Raw genomic sequence first — 22115 nt, forward strand, 5'->3', positions numbered from 1 at the left:
TGGGGTGCCCTCTGTTAATGGCCCATCAATGCCTTGCTGCAGAACTCATAGATAACTCCCTCCAGGAGCTATCTCCCTTTAATGGGCCATCAAGGTCCCTCTGTATGACTCATCATCCCAGTGTGAGATGCTCCGCCCAGGGGGAGGAGCCAAGCATTCTCACCTGCATATAAGGTGGGATTTGGGACAGTACGGGCAGCCCTTACCCACTGCATCCCCAGAGGACCAGAGCTAACAGACTTTTCCATGAGATCACTGCTTCAGGAAGACCACCTCACCTGGGCTGCTTCCATCACCCTGCTCAGGTTGTATTCTGACTCTGTCAGTGGTCTTTTGTATTATTGCATTTATTTTATTTTACCTTTTTTCCCTATTCTTCTCATTAAATTGTATTTCTGACTTGGAGCCTCTCACTCGTTTTGCTTTCAGACCACTACAGCTTGACAGAGTAGGACCCCTCCCAAAGCAATCTCGTGGTCTCAATCCCTCCCTCATTCTCTTGGGGTCCCAAGCCCCTTCATTGTCCCTGCTCTTCTACCCCCTCCCTACTGTCCACACACCTCCCACCATCACCCTCATGCTTGGTTTTGAGGGTTCCAAGCCCTTCCTGCTCAGTCTGGCAGGTCCCATCCCCCCTTTCCCTGAATTCTGTCAGCTCCTGGCAGCTTTTTCCTGGGCAAAATCCCCGAGTTTGGGGATTTTTGGGGTATACTTTTGGAAAGGGACAGCTCTGTCTGATGTTCCCCTCCCTGTTGTGGCCTCTCAGCTGTCCCCAAACACCCTGAGAGTGCTGGGATTTCCCTCCTGGGGACAAGGACATTCATTCCTTTCCAGGAGCCCAATGCCCAGCTGAGGGTCCAGGTCAGGGGGTTCTTGAGCAGCTGCCCCAGAACCTCCGCCAGGGTCTCCCAGCGCAGCCGGAGGTGCTGCGCCTGGGGTCCCCAAAGCCCTCAGCAAACCCCAAGGCCCTCCCAGGAACCCTCAACTCCTTCAAACCCAGAAACGCCCCCAGCCCCTGCAAGTTCCCCTCATGGCTCTGGCCATGGCCTTGTCCACACATGGCACTGGCCATGTCCCACCATATCCTCACCTATGGCTGTCTCCCCACCATGTTTCCATCCCTGCAATTGTCCCCTATATTACCATCTGTGCTGTGTCCACCATGTCCCCATGAATGGCCACGTCCCCCTCCATGTCCATGTGTCACTCTCCATGTCTATGTCCCCATATCTTAGTATAAGGTCTTTATTTTTACCCCAATGTTGGACATGTTAAAAGGAATGAAGAGAAATGAAAAGTGTATCAAGGCTAAAAGAAAAGGATTTCCCTGTCCATGCTAGTTGAGGATCCATCTGCTTGGGTGGGAAGAAAGAACCTTTTTTGCTGGGGTATCCACCCTACTGTCTCCAAAATCTCGGTCTATGCCCCAGATCATCACCATTTGGCTGTAGAAGGTACCCTCAGCCAACAGGAAATCAAAATTTTGGAATCCCTGAGACTGTAAATTACCTCCAAGACCATCCAGCATTCCTTGATGCCACCAGAAGATAGGATTGAACACAAAAGACTTTCTAGGGTACGAAAGTCAACAAAGCAGCTCTCCCTAAGGAAATCCCAACATCAGTCTGTGTCCCAATGGATGTTCCTGCCCCTGAGTCCATCCAGGTGCCCACAGGGAGACAGGAAGATGTGGATCCTCCACAGCCAAGAGTCTTCCCAACACAGACCACCAGGACCATGGCTCACCAGGGCTCTGCCCAACGGGGGTCACTGGGGATCATCCAACGCCGATCCTCCCATGGGGGATGGAGCTGGAGCAGTCCACAAAGCTCTTCCCGCCCTCGGGACACTCACAGGGCTTCCCTTAGTGGTGCCTCTGTTGGTGTCGAGTCAAGTCAGAGCTACTGGAGAAACCCTTCCCACACTCAGGACACTCGTAGGGCCTCTCCCCGGTGTGGATGCGCCGGTGGACAGTGAGGTGTGAGTTGTGCCTGAAGCTCTTCCCACAGTCGGGGCAGCGGAAGGGCCTCTCATCCGTGTGAATCTGCTCATGTTTGAGGAGATTGGAGCTGGTCTGAAACCTCTTCCTACACTTGGCACACTCGTAGGGCCTCTCCCCAGTGTGGATGCGCTGGTGGACAGTGAGGTGTGAGTTGTGCTTGAAGCCCTTCCCACAGTCGGGGCAGCGGAAGGGCCTCTCATCCGTGTGAATCCGCTGATGGAGGATGAGATTTGAGCTGGTCTGAAACCTCTTCCCACACTTGGCACACTCGTAGGGCCTCTCCCCGGTGTGGATGAGCTGGTGATTTCTCAGGCCAGAGCTCAATCCAAAGCTCTTCCCACAGTCCAAGCAGGTGTAGGGCCCTTCCCCAGTATGGATGACCTGGTGCCGGATCAGGTCAGTGCTTGCTCTGAAGCTCATCCCACATTCCTCACACTTGTAGGGCTTTTCCCCAGTATGGATTCTCTGGTGTTGTGTCAGTTGGAATCTCTGGCTGAAGCTCTTCTCACATTTCTCACACTTGTGGGGCTTTTCCCCAGTGTGAATCCTCTGGTGTTTGCTCAGGCCAGACCTGTAGCTGAAGCTCTTCCCACATTCCACACATTCATAGGGCCGTTCTCCAGTATGGATCACCCTGTGTCGCATAAGAGTGCCCTTCCGCCTGAAGCTTATCCCACATTCCCCACATTCATAGGGTCGTTCCCTGGTGTGGATCACCCTGTGTTGCATAAGAGTGCCCTTGTGCCTGAAGCTCTTCCCACATTCCCCACACTCATAGGGCTTTTCCCCATTATGAATCCTCTGGTGTTGCACAAAACTGCCCTTCTGCGTGAAGCTCATCCCACATTCCCCACACTTGTAGGGCTTTTCCCCAGTGTGGATCCTCTGGTGTAGCACCAGGCTGGAGCTGTGCCTGAAGCTTTTCCCACATTCCCCACACTTGTAGGGCTTTTCCCCAGTGTGGATCCTCTTGTGTTGCATCAGGTTGGAGCTGTGCCTGAAGCTCTTCCCACACTCCCCACACTCATAGGGCCGTTCCCCAGTGTGGGTCACCTGGTGCTGGATCAGGTGGGATCTCCGGTCAATACCCTTCCCACATTCCAGGCACTTGTGGGGCTTCTCCCCTCCATGAGGCTTCTCCACAAGCTCTGAGCTCTGGCTGGATCTCCGGCGGCCCTCCTGGCACAGGGGGGGCCCTTCCTCTTCACAGCTCCCTGGGCTGGGTTTACAGCTCCGCCTCCTGAGGGATCTCTGGGGCTTTTCCTCCTCCTCCATACAGCCACTCCTTGGGAATGAGAAATCCCTGTCTGGAAAAAACCAAAAGGAGAGCACCTTAGGCTGGGGGTTCCTCCTCGCCCAAGTTCATCTCTGGAAGTCATTGCCACCTTCTGTCTGTAAGAACCTCGAAACCACCAAGATTCAGCACAGAAGTCCTTCAAACATAAAGACCCAGATCAAAAACTCCCCCAAAAAACATCAAGAATCAGCCAAAACCTCTTCTAAATTATAAAGATTAAGCCTCTTGCAAAGTAACAGAAGACCAACATTTAGCTCAATAAAGCTTAGAAGCACCTATATTCAATCCCATGAAAATTATGGATCCCTCTCCACAGTCACCTGCTGCATGTGAGGGGTGGGCAATGCTCATGGGGCTGGGAAGAGGCTGCAGATACAGGATTGGGTGGGACCTTGTGCCTTCTCTTTCTACTTCTCTTGTGTCCATACTTATCTTCATGTTCCTCTTCCTCCTGCTATTCCTCCTCCTCCTGCACAATCCCACAGTCTCCTCACACATGCAGCGTTTGACCATTTTGTTTCCAGTCCTGCTGCTCCTTCCCTTGTCCCCCTGCCCCCAGGCCCAGCACCCACTGCTGGCTCCCTCTTCCCCCTCAAACCCACAGCATCCCACCAGAGGGGCACGGATGGAGCTGGGGCAGCGCTGGGCTCTCGGCCGCTCCCGCCGAGAGCCCGGCCTTGGCGCTCCCCCTCCCACCTCCCCAAATTCCCCTCGCGGGGGGCGCTGGGGCCGAGGGGGGGCGCAGGTGGGGTCCGGGTGGGGAACGCTGGGAGGGGCGAGTCTGCCTGGCAACTGGTGAGTCATCAAAACTACGTGCTGCGATTGGCTGAGCCCTGCCCCAGGGGTGGGGACACAGCAAGGAGGGGACACCCTGCTCCGGGGGGATGTCCTGCAAACGGGGGACCCACATGAAAGGAAGAGGAAAGCGTCTCTACAAACAGATGCTGCCCAACTGCTTGGGGATAGGGCCAGGCACTTGGACATAAGGAAGGGATGGAAGAAGCCATCAGTTCCACAAAATCTTATTAACTGACCACTCAGACTGCTGCTCAGCCAAGGTCCTGCGAAATTCATCAACTTTGACTAGAACAAAGACTTAACAGAGCTCTGAATATCGTTACTTACACAGAAGTGGGGTGAATATTTCCGAGGGTATGATCAGGAGACAAATCAGCAGTGAGAGATCAGGGAGTCTGTGAGGAGTCGGAAAGAAGAGAGCACTTAAAATCTCATCAGTGAGGACACTGGGATCTTCAGGGAGTAAACATTTCAGGGCACCCATGGAGGGTAGAACAGGGAAAGCAAGGAAGGGGTCCTGGCAAAAGGGATAAAGATCCCAAAATATCTCTGAAGGGTCCCTTGGGGAGAATGTTGAGGCAGTTGGCACATTCTCCTAGAGGTTATCAATGACACAGACACTCAGGGGGGCATTTAGGGAAGTCCAGAAGGGTTTTAGACAGCAGTGGATGGATGGTGTTGGTGTGCTGAGAAGGGTGAGGGTGAAGGGGAGTGAGCACCAATACGGTCAGGGCAAGAAGCAGCAGGAGGAATCTACGTGGTAAGAAAAAGGATGACTGAAAAGAGCAGGAAGAGAAAAATACTGAGGACTGGGACGTTTTTCAGCAGGGTGTAATGCTCAAAATTTCCCATCTGATGGAGATCCTCTGTGTCCCCGGTTCCCAGCAGAGGCAGACAAGGAGGTCAGGATTGCAGGGGGTTTCTCTGGGCTGGGCAGCGGCAGCAGCGGGCGCAGAGGTGCGGCACCGGGGGCACGGGCTGGGGGCCTGTGGGGAGCTGCGGGGCCGGGCCGGGGCTGTGGGGCAGCCGGGGCTCAGCGCCGGGCGCTGCCTGACCCCAGCACCCCCCGGGCAGGGCCGGCACTGGCCCCCGGCCCCCAGGAGGCTGCGGGACGCCCCGGCCGCTGCCCGGCCCCGTGGAGCTGCCGGCCCTGCCCGCCGGGGGAGCCGCCTTGGGACACTGCGGCACCACAGGCCCCGGCTCTGGGATACGGGCTCTGCAGGGCACGGGGAGAACAAGGGACAGCAGCCAGGAACGGCTGCGAAATGGGCATTACACATGGAGGGAGCGAGATCACCTTTTAAGGATTTGGTTTGGGTGGCTGGAGAAAGGAATGATTTGCAGAAAGCTCAGCAGCTGTCAGAGGATGAGCACCCACAGGCACTCAGGGGGGCTGCACCAGGGCCACAAGAAGCCCCTGCAGCACTTGGTCACAAAGGCACAGCAGGGGAAGGCAAGAAGGGAGGAGGAAAAGGCCGAGCTGAAGGCAAAGGCCATGGCAGAGTTTCCACAGCCCCTGAGGGATGAAGCCCAGGGCCCGAGGGGGCCCCAGCACCGAGGGGACGGGCTCGGCCACAAGCACCTGGCACAGGCAGTGCCCTCCTCGGCACGGAGAGCCCACCCAAACAGCCCCGGGCAAGGAAGCAGGGTTCCATCTGCAGGCCACAAGACACTGCAGGCACACACAGCAGCACCCTCAGCAGGAGCAAGTCCACCCCTGCACGGACATGGATTCCTGGGGCTGCCAGAGCTCCCATTACACCAGGGACCCACCACACTGGAGCCCTTGACAACATCCAGGCTGGGGCTGGATCCACAGGAGGCCTTTCCTCATAGACACAGGGGCCACTCCATCCAATCTCAGACCTAAGGGCGGAAAAGGCAAAAAATGTCTCTGATTATTCAGGAGACAAGTGGGAAAGATGATGGGATGTGTTTTATTCAACCACTATCAGGAGATGTGGGGGATGGGTTTGGAATGCAGGAATTTTCTTTTGCTCCTAAATGTGATTGTAATTTATTGGGAAGGGATTTAATGGCTTAATTGAGAATGCAAATTAATACTGTCAAAGGTGCTACTCAGGCTACTTCTCTTGTACCTTTGTGTCAAATGTCTGGCAAGGCCTGTGCTGAAGTGAACCTGCAAGTGTGGACAGCCCCAGGGAAAGAGGGAAAATTAGATATGGAGCCTCTCCAAACTACTCTGGAGCAGCCAGGACAAGTGCTGTCTAAAAGCAATCCCCTGTTCCACGGGAGGGAAGGAAGGGCTTACAGCCTGTTATTGAGCCCCTGCTCAAGGCAGGGCTTTTGGAGCCAGGGATCTCTCCCTATAATGCTCCTGTGCTGCCCATCAAGAAATCAGATGGAATCCATGGAATGGTGCAGGACCTAAGAAGAAGAAATGAGATTATCAAACCCAGGCACCCCACAGGCTCAGATCCTTCCACCATCTGGAACCAGGTTCCCTCCTCACACTGCCACCATTCAGGACTTGGTGTCAAAGATGCTTTCTGGGGATGCCACTGACACAGGATGGTGAACAGGGTTTGGCCTGTGAGTGGGAACAAGAGGGAGAAGGGAAAATGGGAAAGACATGGACGGTCCTTCTGCAGAGATGCACAGAAGCACCAACCTTATTCGGGCAAGCCTTGCAGAAAATATCAGAAGAATTTACCTCACTCCCAGGGATTGGGTTAATGCAGGATGTGGATGACTTGCTCCAAACAGGAGGACAAGAAGTGGTAGAAGAAGCATCTGTGAAATGGCTCCATTTTCAGGCTAAAAAGCATCTTCGAGTATTTGAAATAAAGGTGCAAATGGTGGAGAAAAAGGTAAAATATTTGGGACATATTTTGATTAGAGGTTTGTGGTGTATTGACACAGAGAATGTGCAGGGAATCTCTAAAGTTACCAAGGACTAAAAAGGAGCTGTGACAATTCTGAGGATTAACAGGAAATTACAGGACCTGGACTGAGGATTCTCTGTTCTAGCCAGAACACTGCATGACTTTGTAACCGCAGACAGCCTCAATGTTGTGGTATGGACATGAGTGTTTGGGGTTAGGTTTTGTTCCTTTTTACTCTAAAGAATTTTTTTCCCCATAAGTTACCAAGGAGACTAAATGTCGTACTTAAGACTATTTAACAAAACAACGGAATGGTCAAAGCTCGGAGGAGGGTGGGGGGATAATGCAGGGTTTTGGGGCAGGTAAAGGAAGAGCTTGGGGCAGCCTGGCACTCTGGTTTTTGGTGTTCGGGGCGGGAGGAAAGAGCGGCTGGGTTGGTGCTCCTGCTAGAAGAGTTCATTGTCTCTGGAGGAGTCCAGTCCTGGGAAATCTGCCATCACCTGCTCGCCCTGGAATTCTGAGCTTCTCTGCCTCCCTGCAAGAGCTGGGCCAGCCCTGCCCTGCCATCGTGGTTCCATCAGCGCTGCTCATCTGCTACCGAGTGACCCTGCGCCCCCTGCCCTGCTGGGACACCCTGCCCCTGCCCTGCTGGGGACACCCTGCCCCTGCCCCTGCCGGGACACCCTGCCCCTGCCCCTGCCCCTGCCCCTGCCCCTGTCTGCTGGGACACCCTGCCCTGCTGGGACACCCTGCCCCTGCCCTGCTGGGACACCCTGCCACTCCAGCTACCAGCCTGAGACTTTTCCACTGTTCCCAGCTTGGTGCTCTGAGGATCCTACAAAGGCACCGAGACCAAACTGCCCTGGGGTTTATGTGAAGCAAAGTCCTCGAAGTTCTTGGTACTGTTTTTGTTATCAATGCTGTAGTTGTGGTTGGCTTGTTTGTTTTGTTTTGTTTTGTTTTGTTATACATACAAGTAAAGAGCTGCTATTTCTATTTCCAAAATCTTTTGCCTAAAAGCTTTTATCTGAAATAATTTTGGAAAAAAGGAGGTGATTGTGTTAGTGGTTTACGTTCTCCATTCCAAGGGAAGCTCCATCTTTTCCTTGGCAGATACCTGTCTTCCCAAACCAAGACAATAAGAAAGAGAACAAAACCTGTGAAAATGAAAAAAAACACCAAAATTATTGATGCCCCAGCTATGGCTCTTCCAGACTCAGAAAAGAAATTGTATGTGAATGTTAAACAGGGCCATGCCAAAGGAATTCTTGGGCTAAAATGTTTAACCCAGTGGCCAGAGTGGCCTCATTGTCTGCAGAATTGTGCAGCCACAGCCTGAATGGGACCTGAGGCCTGAAAACTGACAGCACAAGGATCTCCTGTTGCTCAGGTCTGGCATCAAGTTCAAGCTTTGAGAACCAAAAGAGCAGTGCTGGGTTATTACAGTAGGAAACTTGTTCAGTGGCACAGGAGGATTTAGAATTGAGGACAGGGGAAGGTTGAACCCAGCCTCCTGTTTGAACAGTTGCACAGGGGCTGGGAAGAAACCCATGACTGCATTCAGGGGACAGAGCTCCAGAGCCAGGCTAGGAGAGACTGATGAGACATCCCCTGGCCTGAGGGAGAAAATGTGTTTAGGGATGGGTCTTCAAGGGCAGGAGAAGGGAAAAGAGGTACAAGACACGCTGTTATTTAGGAAAGGGAATTAGACAAAGCACAGGTTACCCCCCACATGCTCAGCTCAACCGGCAGAGCTGTGTGTGCTTGTGAGAGCCTGGGACTGAAATGCCCTGAGCAGGAAGGCTGAAACATCTTCTGCTGACACCATGTCACCTCACAGGGTGCCAAAAGCAATTCTGACTTCTTCAGGAATCACTGGATCACTTAATAAAATATTTCTACAATAAATAACTGGAAGAGAAAGGATTGTGGAAGCAACAGACTCAGACAGGGAAACTCATTTCACAGGAAAGATCCTTCAGGGGGTTATGGCAGCTTTAGGAATACAGTGGGACTTTCACAACCCCTGGCACTCCCAGAGCTCAGGTCAGGTAGAAAGAATGAATGGGGAGATAAAGAAACACCTTTGGAAACTGGTGACAGAAACCAAGATGCCATGGGAAAGGCTTTTGCCATTGGCTTTTGCAAGAATAAGAACCAGATCCAGAACAGATATTCAATTAACTCCCCTGGAATTGATCTTTGGAATTCCTTACCCTGGTAATTCTCCAGGCAGTGCAGGCTGGAGATAAGGGATGTGTATTTAAAGCAGTCTGTGGCCAGAATCCTGTCTTGTGAAATCTCTCCCCCAGGAAGCTGGGCTGGCACAGCCCCTGCCTCGGGCCTTTGCTGTTCACAGCATCCAACCAGGACCTCGGGCCCTGCCTAAGGAGTGGGAAGCAGCACCACTGGGGGCCAAGTGGCGTGGCCCATTCCAAGTGTCCCCGAGCACAGGAACAGCCCCAGCACAGCTCAGCACGGGGGGACCCCTCACCCTGGGCTCAAGGGCTCTGCAGCCCCAAAGGAGATTTGGACTGCCCGGCTGCAGGAGGACGGTGGGAGGCCGCCACTGAGCAGCACTGAAGGCACCGGAGCAGCAGCCAGGGCTCCACAGCGGGGGAAGCCCCTGTGCCTGCCCACAGATCCTCTGCTGGAATCGTCTGCCTGGGCACCTCCTCGGCCATCTCCACACACTGGGGGCCAAGCCTTGCTGCCACTGCTTGAGCTTCAGGCCTTTCTGTGCCTGCACTGCCACAGGGGCTGGGGAAGGCACCGGGACAATTCCACTCTGGCTCTCAGTCACACTCACACACTGGGATGGATGGGATCACATTGATGGGAAATAGACCAACGTTAAAATTACTTTTTGTTTCATTTCTCTACTCAGGGTTGGTTTGCCTTTCTCCTGGGAAAAGGAATTTAAAATATTTTTTAAGGGATGTTACACCACTCAACAGAAATGAGATTAACATCTAAGGGACTGGGAATAGCCCAAAAGACACTCAGAAAGACAACAACCATCAAAAAATCATCAACGACCATCAGCAAACAGCAACCAACACATACCACAGACACTGTCCCTGGAATAGTTGGAGACACCTGTTCTGGAAAAGGTTGATAAGGAAATCCAGGAGTGCCCATTTAATTAACATCAGACGCAAAGAAACCCAGCTCCAATAGGAAATCACACACTAACAACTTCCCAGCTTGGAAGCAATGAACATCAAATCAATGGATTTCTATGGGTTCACACTGCCTAAAATTCAGAAAAAAATCTAGTGAAACTCACATGTCATGGAATGATTTTCTCTGCACACCAGGGCTACACGTGGATGAAATGATTTCTGTTTTACATCCTGGCCAAAATCAAGGAATGTCCTGACTCGCTTAACACTAAAGATATTGTTGGAGAATTTTTTCTCACAGTTTCCATGACATGATTATGATAGATTACCAATCAGTAATTGTTCACTAAACCTATCACAGGAAGCACCTGGTATTCCCGCCAAGACCCTCTCTTCAAACATCCGGCAAAGCAAACAAAAGAAAAGCTGAGTGACCAGTTTTTTTTAGGGATCAGAGCAGCATTCCCACAACTACCGGACCACCAACTACCAGGAAGCGGATAAAGACCCCTCCCCGGCAGCACTTTGCTAAAACACAGGAGAAACAGAAAAATACACGTATCACAGGGAGCTGCAAAGTATAAAAGCAGAGACTCTCAGATAGTGGTGTGGACCGTGGTGGAGCAGGAGACTCCCCCGGCCGCCCAGCGCTGTTTTGTTTACTGTCGCTTGCTCAATAAATTCCAATCTGATTTAATTGAGCTTGTGTCCAGTCAATTATTGGGACACACATAACAAATTTGGTTCTGTGACTCGGATAGAGGCAACTGGTGGGGGTCCCCATACAGGGGAGGCGCCCTGCTGAAAAGCGGCCCCTGTTTGGGTAGCACCCCATCTGAGCCTCTACTGACGAACCCTAAAATTTGACAGTAAGCAAAAGAAAGCCGGCAACCCCATAATCTTTGTGCACGAAGCCCGAACGAAGATGCAGGAGTGCGTAAGTATAGGCCGGTTATCCGTTCGGTTGGGGTTGGGTATCCCAGAGTGTGTCGCTGTGAGACATCCAGTGGAGGACTATGTGATTGTGCACTCCTCGGTAGTGCGTTTCCCATATCCCGCGAGGGACTGGGCCACGAAAAGGAGGCGAACTGTGTGTGTGTGTGTGAAGGCACTCTGGAAGATGGGACAGGGGCAAAGCAAGCCCTCTGATCCCATGGGTGGGGGACCCCAGGCAAAGCTCCCCCTGATACCGCCAGATAGTCCTCTGGGACTGATGATTACATATTGGGATGATTACCCTTCTAGGCAGGGTAAGAGTAAAGTAAAAATGATTCACTATTGTATGGAGGTGTGGGGTGGAAAGCAAATTAGAGGTGACCACCTATACTGGTCTGTGTTTGGTTCCTTTGAGGATTGGATTTGTCAGGCTTTGAACATTTATGTAAGTTCCAGGGAACCTTTCAGTTCAGAGGAGAGTGAGCATGCACATCTCTGGATCAGGTCAGAAACTAGGATAAATTTAAACCCTCTAAAAGAAAAAGGGGGAGAGGGGAAAAAGAAAACACGAAGAGAGGATGAAGTACCTGTTTCACCTCCTCCTTATATACCACCACCCCCTCCCCCAGCACCTCTTCCGCCTGCACCCCCTTCTGTGCCAAATTACCCTGATGGTACAGACTCCACATCTGGTTCTCCCGACGAACACCGGAGAGTAACAAGGAGTCAGACGAAAAGTAAACAACATGAGAGCGGGTTATACCCACCCAGAGAAATTGCTATGGGGGGTCCGCAGCCGGGTATGGGATATGTAGCAGTCCCTGTGAATTCAGGAGATGTGCGGGAATTTAAGAAAGAAATGGGGAACTTGTTAGAGGATTCCTTAGGAGTTGCAGAAAAGGTGGACCAGTTTCTAGGGCCCAGCATATACACCTGGGATGAAATCCAGTCTATCCGGGGCATCCTATTTACAGCAGAAGAGAGCGGAATGATCAGAAGGGCCAGAATGAGAGTGTGGGACTAGCAACACCAATAAGAGAATCAGTCCCTCGGGGGCAGAATATCAATAAAGCTTTTAATGAACAACAAAAGAAGGATGAGACCCCCACTGAATGGCTGGAGAGGTTACGAAAAAGTCTCCAGTTGTACTCCGGGGTAGATCCTAATACCCCGGTGGGACAAGCCCTGCTGAAAACCCAGTTTGTGGCCAAATCATGGGCAGATATCAGAAAGAAGCTAGAAAAGATAGAAGATTTGCAAGATCGTGGATTAGATGAATTGTTGAGAGAGGCTCAGAAAGTTTATGTAAGGCAGGAAAATGAGGCTTACAAGAAACAAGCTAGAATGATGCTGGCAGCAGTCAGAGACAGGCAGAGAACAGTAGATTCCAGAAAGGGATTTGAGGCTCAACACAAAGAATCTGGGACAAAGAGACCCCCGAAGGAGGACAGAGGTGTACAAACGTGCTTTTACTGTGGAAAGCAGGGACATGTTAAGAAAGATTGCAGAAAGAGGATAATGAATGAATGGATGTTCAGGGAGGAATAGGGGTGTCAGGGGCTCTATTTACTGGGGACTTGAGAAAGAACTGAGCCCTTGATAAAATTAAAAGTGGGTCCCCATCAACAAGAAATTGATTTCCTAGTGGACTCAGGGGCGGAGAGATCAACCGTCCAAAAATTACCTTGGGGGTATGAAATATCCTCAGAAAAAGTTCAAGTTATTGGAGCTAAAGGGGAACCGTTCAAGGTACCTGTAATTAAAGATGTATTGTTTGAAACAGACTCTAAACTCGGCATAGGGTCTTTGCTGCTAGTGCCTGAGGCCGATTATAATTTGTTAGGTTGAGATTTGATGACTGAATTAGGAATTAACTTGGAAGTAGTGGGAAAGAAACTTACTATTAGCTGTGTCCCTTAAGGACTGAGGATGAAGAGAAAATAAATCCTGAAGTATGGTATACTCCAGAGACGGTGGGAAGATTGAACATTGAACCCTTTACAGTAACTATAAAGAACCCAGAGATACCGGTTAAAGTTAAGCAATATCCAATACCTAAAGAGGGGAGACAAGGGTTAAAACCCGAAATAGAGAGACTGATTAAACAAGGGTTGTTAGAACCGTGTATGTCTCCATTTAATACACCTATTCTGCCTGTAAGGAAGGCAGATGGAAACTACTGATTGGTGCATGACTTACGAGAAATCAATAAAAGAACAGTTGCAAGATTTCCTGTGGTATCTAACCCCCATGCCCTCCTAAGCCAATTAGGTCCTGAAGATAAATGGCATAGTGTAATAGACCTTAAAGATGCCTTCTGGGCATGTCCACTAAGTGAATAAAGTCGAGATTATTTTGCTTTTGAGTGGGAAGATCCAGATACCCACAGAAAACAACAGCTAAGGTGGACAGTGCTCCCTCAAGGTTATACGGAGTCCCCTAATTTGTTTGGCCAAGCATTAGAACAAATTCTAAGGGGGCATGAACCGGCTGCAGGGATTACTCTTGTCCAGTATGTGGATGATCTGCTTCTGGCAGGAAAAAGCGAGGAGGCTGTCAGGCAAGAGAGCATTAAACTGCTGAACTTCCTAAGCCTGCAAGGCCTTAAAGTATCAAAGTCTAAATTACAGCTTGTTGAAAAAGAAGTGAAGTATTTAGGACATAGGTTAAGTAATGGGACAAAGAGATTAGATCCTGAAAGGGTTAACGGTATCTTATCGCTGTCAGCTCCGAAAACTAAAAGACAAGTTCGACAGCTGCTGGGTTTATTTGGGTACTGCAGACAATGGATTGAGAATTACAGTAAAAAGGTGAAGTTCCTTTATACTAAGCTGATAAGAGATGGCCTGGTAAAGTGGACCCAAGGAGATGGAAACCAACTAGAGGAATTAAAAGAAGAATTGGTAAACACCCCGGTCCTAAGCTTACCGGACTTGAAAAAGCCATTTTTCCTATTTGTGAATACAGAAGAGGGGACAGCATTCGGGGTACTTGCTCAAGAATGGACAGGGAGCAAAAAGCCAGTAGCATGTATTTCCAAACTCCTTGACCCAGTAAGCCGGGGATGGCCCACGTGTTTGCAAGCAATAGTGGCAGCTGCACTCCTAGTAGAAGAAGCACTAGGAGTGCTTCTTTCGGAGGGGAACTAAAAGTATTATCACCCCATAATATTAGGGGTGTGTTACAGCAAAAAGCAGATAAATGGATAACTGATACTCGACTAGTTAAGTACAAGAGCATCCTCATCTCTTCTCCCAGATTAACCCTTGAAACCACGGCACTGCAAAATCCCTCACAGTTCCTATATGGAGAACCTAGTGAAAATTTAACCCACGACTGCCTTCACAATATAGAGGAACAAACAAAAATCAGGCCAGACTTAGAAGAAGAAGAGCTTGAAACAGGTGAAAAACTATTTGTGGATAGATCTTCCCAAGTAGTAGAAGGAAAGAGGAAATCAGGATATGCAATAATTAATGGAACAACCTTTACAGTGATAGAATCAGGACCCCTAAGCCCCAGCTGGTCAGCCCAGGCTTGTGAGTTATATGCAGTGCTAAAAGCTTTGCAGCTCTTGGCGGGAAAGGTGGGGACTATATATACTGACTCAAAACATGCTTTTGGGGTAGTACATACCTTCGGGAAGATATGGGAAGAAAGGAGTTAAATCAATTCCCAAGGTAAAGAGTTAATACACCTTGAACTGATAACGCAAATCCTACAAGCTATTAGGCAGCCTAAAAGAGTAGCAGTAGTACATCTAAAAGGTCACCAGAGGGGGCTGACCCCATTGATAAGGGGAAATAAGCTTGCAGATCAAGAGGCTAAGCGGGCTGCATTAATGACTCTAAAGGGGTGCATAAGTAAAGCGAAAACCCAAGCAGAGTGCAAGGTCTGTGGAGAACACTTGGATGAGCCCCCATGTTATGTTTGCTGGAAAAAATTTGGGCTAGAAGCAATAAAGTGCACATGTGATGAGAAGAAATACACACACTGCCCCATGCATGACAGAGGTCACCCCATTTTGAGTTTCACCATCCAAGAGAAGGACAGATTGAGTCAAATGGGAATTAGGGAAAATAATAATGGGAAGTGGGAACTCCCAGATGGTCGCGAGGTTCTCCCAAAACCTCTGGCCCTGAGAATAATGCAGAAATTTCATGATCTAACTCACTGGGGAACTCAAGCATTAGTAGATCAGTTTGCAAATAAATACATGTGCATTGGGATACATAATATTGCAAAACGTGTTGAAGGAGACTGTATGACTTGTCAGAAAGTCAATAAACATCAGTTAAGAGAAAAAGTACATGGAGGAAGAGAATTAGCCCATAGGCCATTTGCAAAGACGCAAATAGACTTCACTGAGTTACCGAAGGTTGGGAGATACAAATACCTATTAGTGATAGTAGATCATCTAACTCACTTTGTAGGGGCATTTCCAACAGCACAGGCTACTGCCCAGACAGTAGTAAAAATACTATTAGAACAAATTATTCCCCGGTATGGGGCAATAGAGGTAATTGATTCTGATAGGGGCCCTCACTTTGTGTCTAAAGTGGCAAAAGAGACTCTCCAGTCTTTAGGCACTAAGTGGCAGTATCACACTCCGTGGCATCCACAAAGTTCAGGAAAAGTTGAGCGGATGAATGGAGAAATAAAGAAACAGTTGACAAAGCTGATGTTGGAAACAAAAATGTTATGGGTAAAGTGCCTCCCCTTAGCACTACTGAATATAAGAACGCAGCCCCGCACAGATGTCGGGATTTCTCCTTTTGAAATGTTATATGCAATGTCATATGATCTAGAAATTCCACAGGATCATCCCCAATTAGAAGAATCACAAATTAAACCCTATTTAATACAATTAATGACTAGAAGGCAGAGACTGCGAGCCAAAGGTTTGGTAGTCCAGAGACCATCTTTAGATGTGGCAATGCACAAAATCAAACCAGGAGACAAAGTATTGATTAAGTCATGGAAAGAGTCTTCCCTGACTCCTCGTTGGGAAGGACCCTACGTTGTTTTACTCACTACAGAAACTGCTATCCGGACAGCCAAAAGAGGGTGGACTCACGCAAGCCGAGTGAAAGGGCCTGTCCAAGACTCCTCTTCCTGGCAAGTTATCGGCATACCTGGAGATTCAAAGCACATAAAGGAACTGATTGGTAACAGAAGGACACATGAGCAATTATCATGAAGTAACTGAACCACATGTAAATAGTAGTGATATTAGAATTTAATGTGAAAAATCCTAATTGTAATTGCTACCCTTTTGTATGCTGTATTTGTAAAGTGTGCCGAGAATGGTGGTGGTTCTATTGCCAATAAGGATACCCTCCTTCTGGGGTGTGTAGCCCTTGTTGGAAACAAGAAAGGGAAATCTCTAAATTTGCTTTACACTTTAAAGTATAAAAAAAAAAAAAAAAAAAAAAAAAAAAAAAAAAAAAAAAAAAAAAAAAAAAAAGAGGAGTTCCAATGAATTGTGAAATTGTGAAGGATATTTGTATGTGGAATTCGGCCTGAATATTTTTGGTATCATTCCAACGAACCAATCCCATTCATAACAGAAATTATAGAGGAGTGTGACCATAGAGCTCTGGAAGGAGTCAAGTGTGATATACTTTTAGTGAAAAGATAAAAATTTGGAATCTTATAAGCAGAGGCAAGTGAACCAGCATTAATGCTCCTGAAGAATACTCTTGGCTGCCGAGAAGATGGTACCCCCGGTGGCTCAAAGCAACCGAGTCGACGGGCGAGGCAGAGGGGTAAGAAAGTGTGGAGAACAAAGTCCCATGAATGAGACTGTGCAAAAATGCTGGAAAAGCTGTCTCGTATCACTAGAAAAAGGCACCTATGACTCCATCGGCAAAAGCTCTAGCAAGCCCCTGAGATCAAAAGAAAATTTAAAAGTAATATGTAGACAAAAGGACTCCCACCCTTCACGGCATGCGTTAAGGCTTATGGTATTTGTAATATTCTGTGATTTAGTAATGACGGAAATTGATCAATATGAACACCAACCATTAGAGGGGAAGACCAGCAGGTGATTCAGACAATCATTACTCCGGGAGCCCCTAGTTTTATGCCCACTCTGTCAACAGTGCCCATAGAACCCTGTCCGAATCTGAAGGGATTCTACATCTGTCCAAGTTCAAATCCTGGGAAAGGATATTGCAATAGTACAGGGCATTATTACTGTGCATATTGGGGATGTGAAACTATTGCAGCTGACTGGAGCCTGGGAGCGGGTCCTGATAAGTCCCTCAAAGTAGGGTGGGGACCATGGGGATGTGATCCACCTGAAAAGGATTCATACGGTGGCATTCAGCTAGGCCCCCGGCGTGGCATCCCACTAGGCAAAGCAAATTGTAAATTCATATATGTGAACATATCTAAGCCTATGGATCCCGGCTGGATGACTGGAAAAACATGGGGCATGAGATTTTGGAAGTCTGGTACTACCAGAGGTGGGTTGTTCCTTATCAAGAAAGAAATGGTAACACCTGAACCACAAGCAGTAGGTCCCAACCCAGTTATTAGCCACTTGAGAGACTCAAAAGCTCCACACATAACAGAGGCCCCAGTCTTAAATATTACCAATACAGCAGAACTTAATCCCAGTTCAAGTATAAAAGATGACCCATTGTGGAAACTCTTAAATACCACATATCAAGTTTTGAACTCTACTAACCCAAACTTAACCCAACATTGTTGGTTATGTTATGATGTCAAACCACCTTTTTATGAATCAGTAGGAGTCCGTTCGAGAATAAGATGAATTAATGGATCAAACCCATCCCAGTGTCTATGGAGAGAGAAGAAACAAGGGATAACAATGCAATACGTATCTGGGAAGGGAAGGCGCATAGGTAACGTGCCCCCAGGTAGACAACACCTGTGCGGAATAATAACTTCCCTGAAAGAAAAACCACCTGCAGACTGGCTAGTACCAGACAGCAATACCAAATGGATTTGTTCCAAGACAGGAGTCACCCCTTGTCTATCCCTTAAACTATTCAATGAGAGTGAAGAATACTGTATACAAGTGGCTATTATCCCTAGAATAATATACCATTCCGAAAATTTCATGTATGATCACCTAAACTCCCATCATTTGCAGAAATGAGAACCTATCACTCTCTCTGCCCTAACAGTCGCTGCCTTGATAGCTGTAGGAACTGCGGGAGCAGGGACAGGAATAACTTTACTGGTTCAGCAGAATCAAAAATTCCAATCATTAAGAATAGCTGTAGATGAAGATTTAGCTCGGATAGAAGAATCAATTAGTGCTTTAGAGAAATCAGTCAGGTCACTGTCAGAAGTAGTCCTACAAAACTGAAGAGGGTTAGATCTCATGTTTCTTCAACAAGGGGGATTGTGTGCTGCCTTGGGAGAACAATGTTGTGTTTATCCACATCATACCACAGTGGTAAGAGATACCATGGCTAAACTCAGAGAAGGCCTGGAAAAGAGAAAACGAGAACGAGAAGCTCAACAGAGTTGGTATGAGTCCTGGTTTAATTACTCCCCCTGGCTAACTACACTGTTATCAACCATTGCAGGACCAGTAATCTTGCTAGTTCTGGGATTAACGTTTGGACCACGTATATTCAATAAACTAATTGAAATAATAAAAAGTAGATTAGAAGCAGCACACTTAATGCTCATCCAAGCCAAATATGAGCCAAATGAAAATGAAGGTATAGAAGCCGAAGCTCTGATTCTGAGTCAACAGGAGTTGCAGCGGTTCAGTGAACAAAATGGAAAAAAAGAAAAAGGGGGCATTATGATAGATTACCAATCAGTAATTGTTCACTAAACCTATCACAGGAAGCACCTGGTATTCTCGCCAAGACCCTCTCTTCAAACATCCGGCAAAGCAAACAAAAGAAAAGCTGAGTGACCAGTTTTTTGCAGGGATCAGAGCAGCATTCCCACAACCACCGGACCACCAAATACTGGGAAGCGGATAAAGACCCCTCCCCAGCAGCACTTTGCTAAATCACAGGAGAAACAGAAAAATACACGTATATCAGGGAGCTGCAAAGTATAAAAGCAGAGACTCTCAGATAGTGGTGTGGACCGTGGTAGAGCAGGAGACTCTCCCGGCCGCCCAGCGCTGTTTTGTTTACTGTCGCTTGCTCAATAAATTCCAATCTGATTTAATTGAGCTTGTGTCCAGTCAATTATTGGGACACACATATAACAATGATTTCACAATTAGAATATTTTTTTGTAATAATCCTACTTTCATATAGTCAGTTAGGTTTGGGTCAGGACTTCTTTTAGTCCTTGGAGAAGTAGGTAAAACTTGATTCTTTTCGGATAATTTTGTGAATGTTTGTGTGTGGCACTAAGTGATAGCAAAATTCTGCCATAGGTTTTTCCATGTTAACTTCTAGGTTGCATTTTGCAAATCTAGAAGAGATTTAAAGGTGACGCTTTAACTCACAAACAGTTATTAGAATATTGTTAAACATACAAACAAAGAAAAAGGCAGATTATGGGGGGACTACAGGCGAGTCATTCAATGTCTGCTCTGGAAGAGACTCTTCATTTCAGCCACCCGGAGAGGAGCTTTAGAAATGCAAATGAACACTGCTGGGGAAAAGTGTGGACAATCACCAGGCTCTTCTTGCCTGGGGGAGGAATTGGGCTGATTCCCTCTGGCCCTCAGCCCAAGCTCTGCCTGCTTGCACAGATGGAATTGGCACAGCCAAAGGCAGAGCCCACAGTGAGGATTTCTGACTCTGCAACACAAATTGCTTCAGCTGCAAAGGGAAACAGCAAATGGAGAATGTTGTGAAAACTTCACTACAATAAGTGGGGGGAATCATCCCTCTCCTCACTCCAACATGTGCTGTCACTGTCTGTGTCACACAGGGAGCATTAGACCAATGGAGGGTTTGTGCTACCACAAGTTCAGAGGAATCAGTCGGGAATCCAAATAAGTGGTGATTTAATTAGAGAAAAGTGATCAATTGATGTAGCCCTGGCTGGAGGGAGCCCCCAGAAATGGGGAAAAGATGAACAGCCACCAGAACAAATTCTACACCACAGGGAGCAGCCCCTGGGAACCCGAACCAATTCAGATCAGGAGCCAGAGAACCCACTGATCATTTCAATGGCAGAATTAGATTACAAGATGTCCTCGAAATAAAAACCAACCAGACAGATCCAGCGCCTGAGTCTGCCCCATCAATCCACTCAAACCAAGAATGCAACATTTCTTTCACCATAGGATGATATCAGATGATCTATTAGCAGAAGAAGGAGGACAGGGTGGAAAATTAAATGACTCAAGATGCTGTTGGCAAATAGATGACAATTGAAAAGTGGTGAAACAGGTAACAAAGGAAATGAGAAAGCAGCTCCTGTTCTAGTCCAAACGTGGAAAGGATGGGAATGGGACACGGTTTCGTGGTTCCCTGGCACACCAGGGGTTAAACGAATGCTCTTTCTCCTCTGTTGTGCTGCAGCAACTCTCATCTTTGGGCCGTGCAGGACACCTTGCTGAGGGCAGCTCATTCAGCAGCTGAGCAAGGGGATGCAGGTGGCAGCCAGGCCTCCTGAGCCACACACGGCTACAGAAGGACAGGGAAGGAGCTCACTGACAATGAGCCCAAAGCCAAAGGGCACCCAGCAAGGAAAAACAGAGTCAGGGAGTGAATCTGCTTGGAGATAGGGCCAGGGACTTGGGGATGAGGAAGGAACGGGAGAAACCATCACTTCCAGAAAATGTTACTCACTGACACGGACTGCTGCTCAGCCAAGGTCCCGCGAAATTCCTGACCATGGAGAAGAAGAACAAAGACTGAACAGAGCCATGAACATCGGATGTTATACAAAAGCGGGGTGCATATTAACGAGGACATGCCGGAGGCGGATCGGGAAGTCGGAACTTTCCAAGGGAGATGCAGAAGGGAAAATCAGGATAAAAAGGAGCCCGCGTCCTACAACAACTGGAGAGAGCCCACGGCAAATGCCGCACGGCCTCTCCCTTTGCTCATCCATAAAGTCACTTTTACAGGACTCCTCGGTCTCCTCTGGGGACACAAACCTCTGGCGACGGGAATTTTCCCGCACAGCCCCGGGGACAGGGCGGCCACCTCCGTCCTACCCACGGGAACCGGGACGGGCCAGCGCTGCTCCGGCACCGGCTCCTGCCGAGGCAGCGGCGGGAAGGAGACCGCGGGCAGCCGCTCCCGCAGCGCCCTCAGGCCACGGGCAACACGGCGCCCACACGGCACAAGGAAGCCGCCAGAGCCCCCTGCCGCCCCCTCCGGCCGCAGCCGGCCCCGAGCCCCGGCACAAGCGAGCGCGGCTCCCACCTGCGCTGGGGCCGCCTCCGAGCTCCGCCGCCGCCTCAGCGGGCTCCGGCCGCTGCCGCCGCTCCCGGGGTCGCACACGCGCTCCCACAATGGCGCCTCCAACCAGCCACGGGCGCCCGGGGGGCGGCCCCGGGGCCGGGCTTGGCCCCGCTCCGCCCAATCAGCGCGCAGCCACCACCGGCACTGACGGCAGAATCGGCCAATGGCGGCCAGCGAGGGGCGGGCTCTGCACACGGCCCGGCCCCGCCCCGCGCTCTCAGGCCCCGCCCCCGGGCTGTGTGAGGGGAAAGCCGGAGATGAGGAACAGCCCCGGGACGGGCCCGGGCCCGAGTCGGGATTGAGCTGAAAACACAAACAAAGTTCTCCGCAGCTCCCGGCCCGCCTGGCCCAGCCCTGCGTGTTCGCCGCCACCGGCTCCGAGGAAAGCCGTCGGTTCTCCTGGCCCGAATTAGGAGCATCAGCGCGTGGCTTTGATTTCCCCCGAAAGGGAAAACCCCCAACGCCCTCGGGCTGAGCGGAGGCGGGGGGAGATTTGTGGCAGAAAACTCCCAAAGTCGTTTTCCCGCAGCGTTGGGAAGAACGAAGCAAAGCCAAGTGAGGTGGGGCCCCCCACCCATCCCGGGGGTTCGGCCCCTCCCGTTTCACCCCCGGGAACAGCGCCGGGACTGGGGGGGCCCGAGCGGGACTGGGGGGCACAGGGGGGTCCCCGGCACCGGGGGGTCCCTCGGGGCTCGCTCCTGTTCCTCTCCCTCTTCTTATCAGCCGAGACCCCCCGTT

The 22115-nt window shown here is 49.6% G+C and overlaps 2 protein-coding genes across 2 annotated transcripts in view; one reads left to right on the plus strand and one right to left on the minus strand.

Moving 5' to 3' along the window:
- The window catches only part of LOC136373105 (uncharacterized), a 90001-nt gene that overhangs the window by 27567 nt on the left and 40319 nt on the right, over nt 1–22115 (plus strand). The gene's annotated exons all lie outside the window — the stretch shown is intronic.
- Nucleotides 1232–21478, minus strand: LOC136373107 (zinc finger protein 418-like). The gene is made up of 2 exons (XM_066338054.1): nt 21339–21478; nt 1232–3309 (listed from the first exon to the last, which is right to left on the minus strand). Exon 2 carries the CDS (start codon nt 3275–3277, stop codon nt 1865–1867), a length of 1413 nt encoding a protein of 470 aa, XP_066194151.1. The 5' UTR covers nt 3278–3309; nt 21339–21478; the 3' UTR covers nt 1232–1864.

The sequence above is a fragment of the Sylvia atricapilla genome, chromosome 31 (genome assembly GCF_009819655.1).
Source record: "Sylvia atricapilla isolate bSylAtr1 chromosome 31, bSylAtr1.pri, whole genome shotgun sequence".
NCBI classification, from domain to species: Eukaryota; Metazoa; Chordata; class Aves; order Passeriformes; family Sylviidae; genus Sylvia; species Sylvia atricapilla.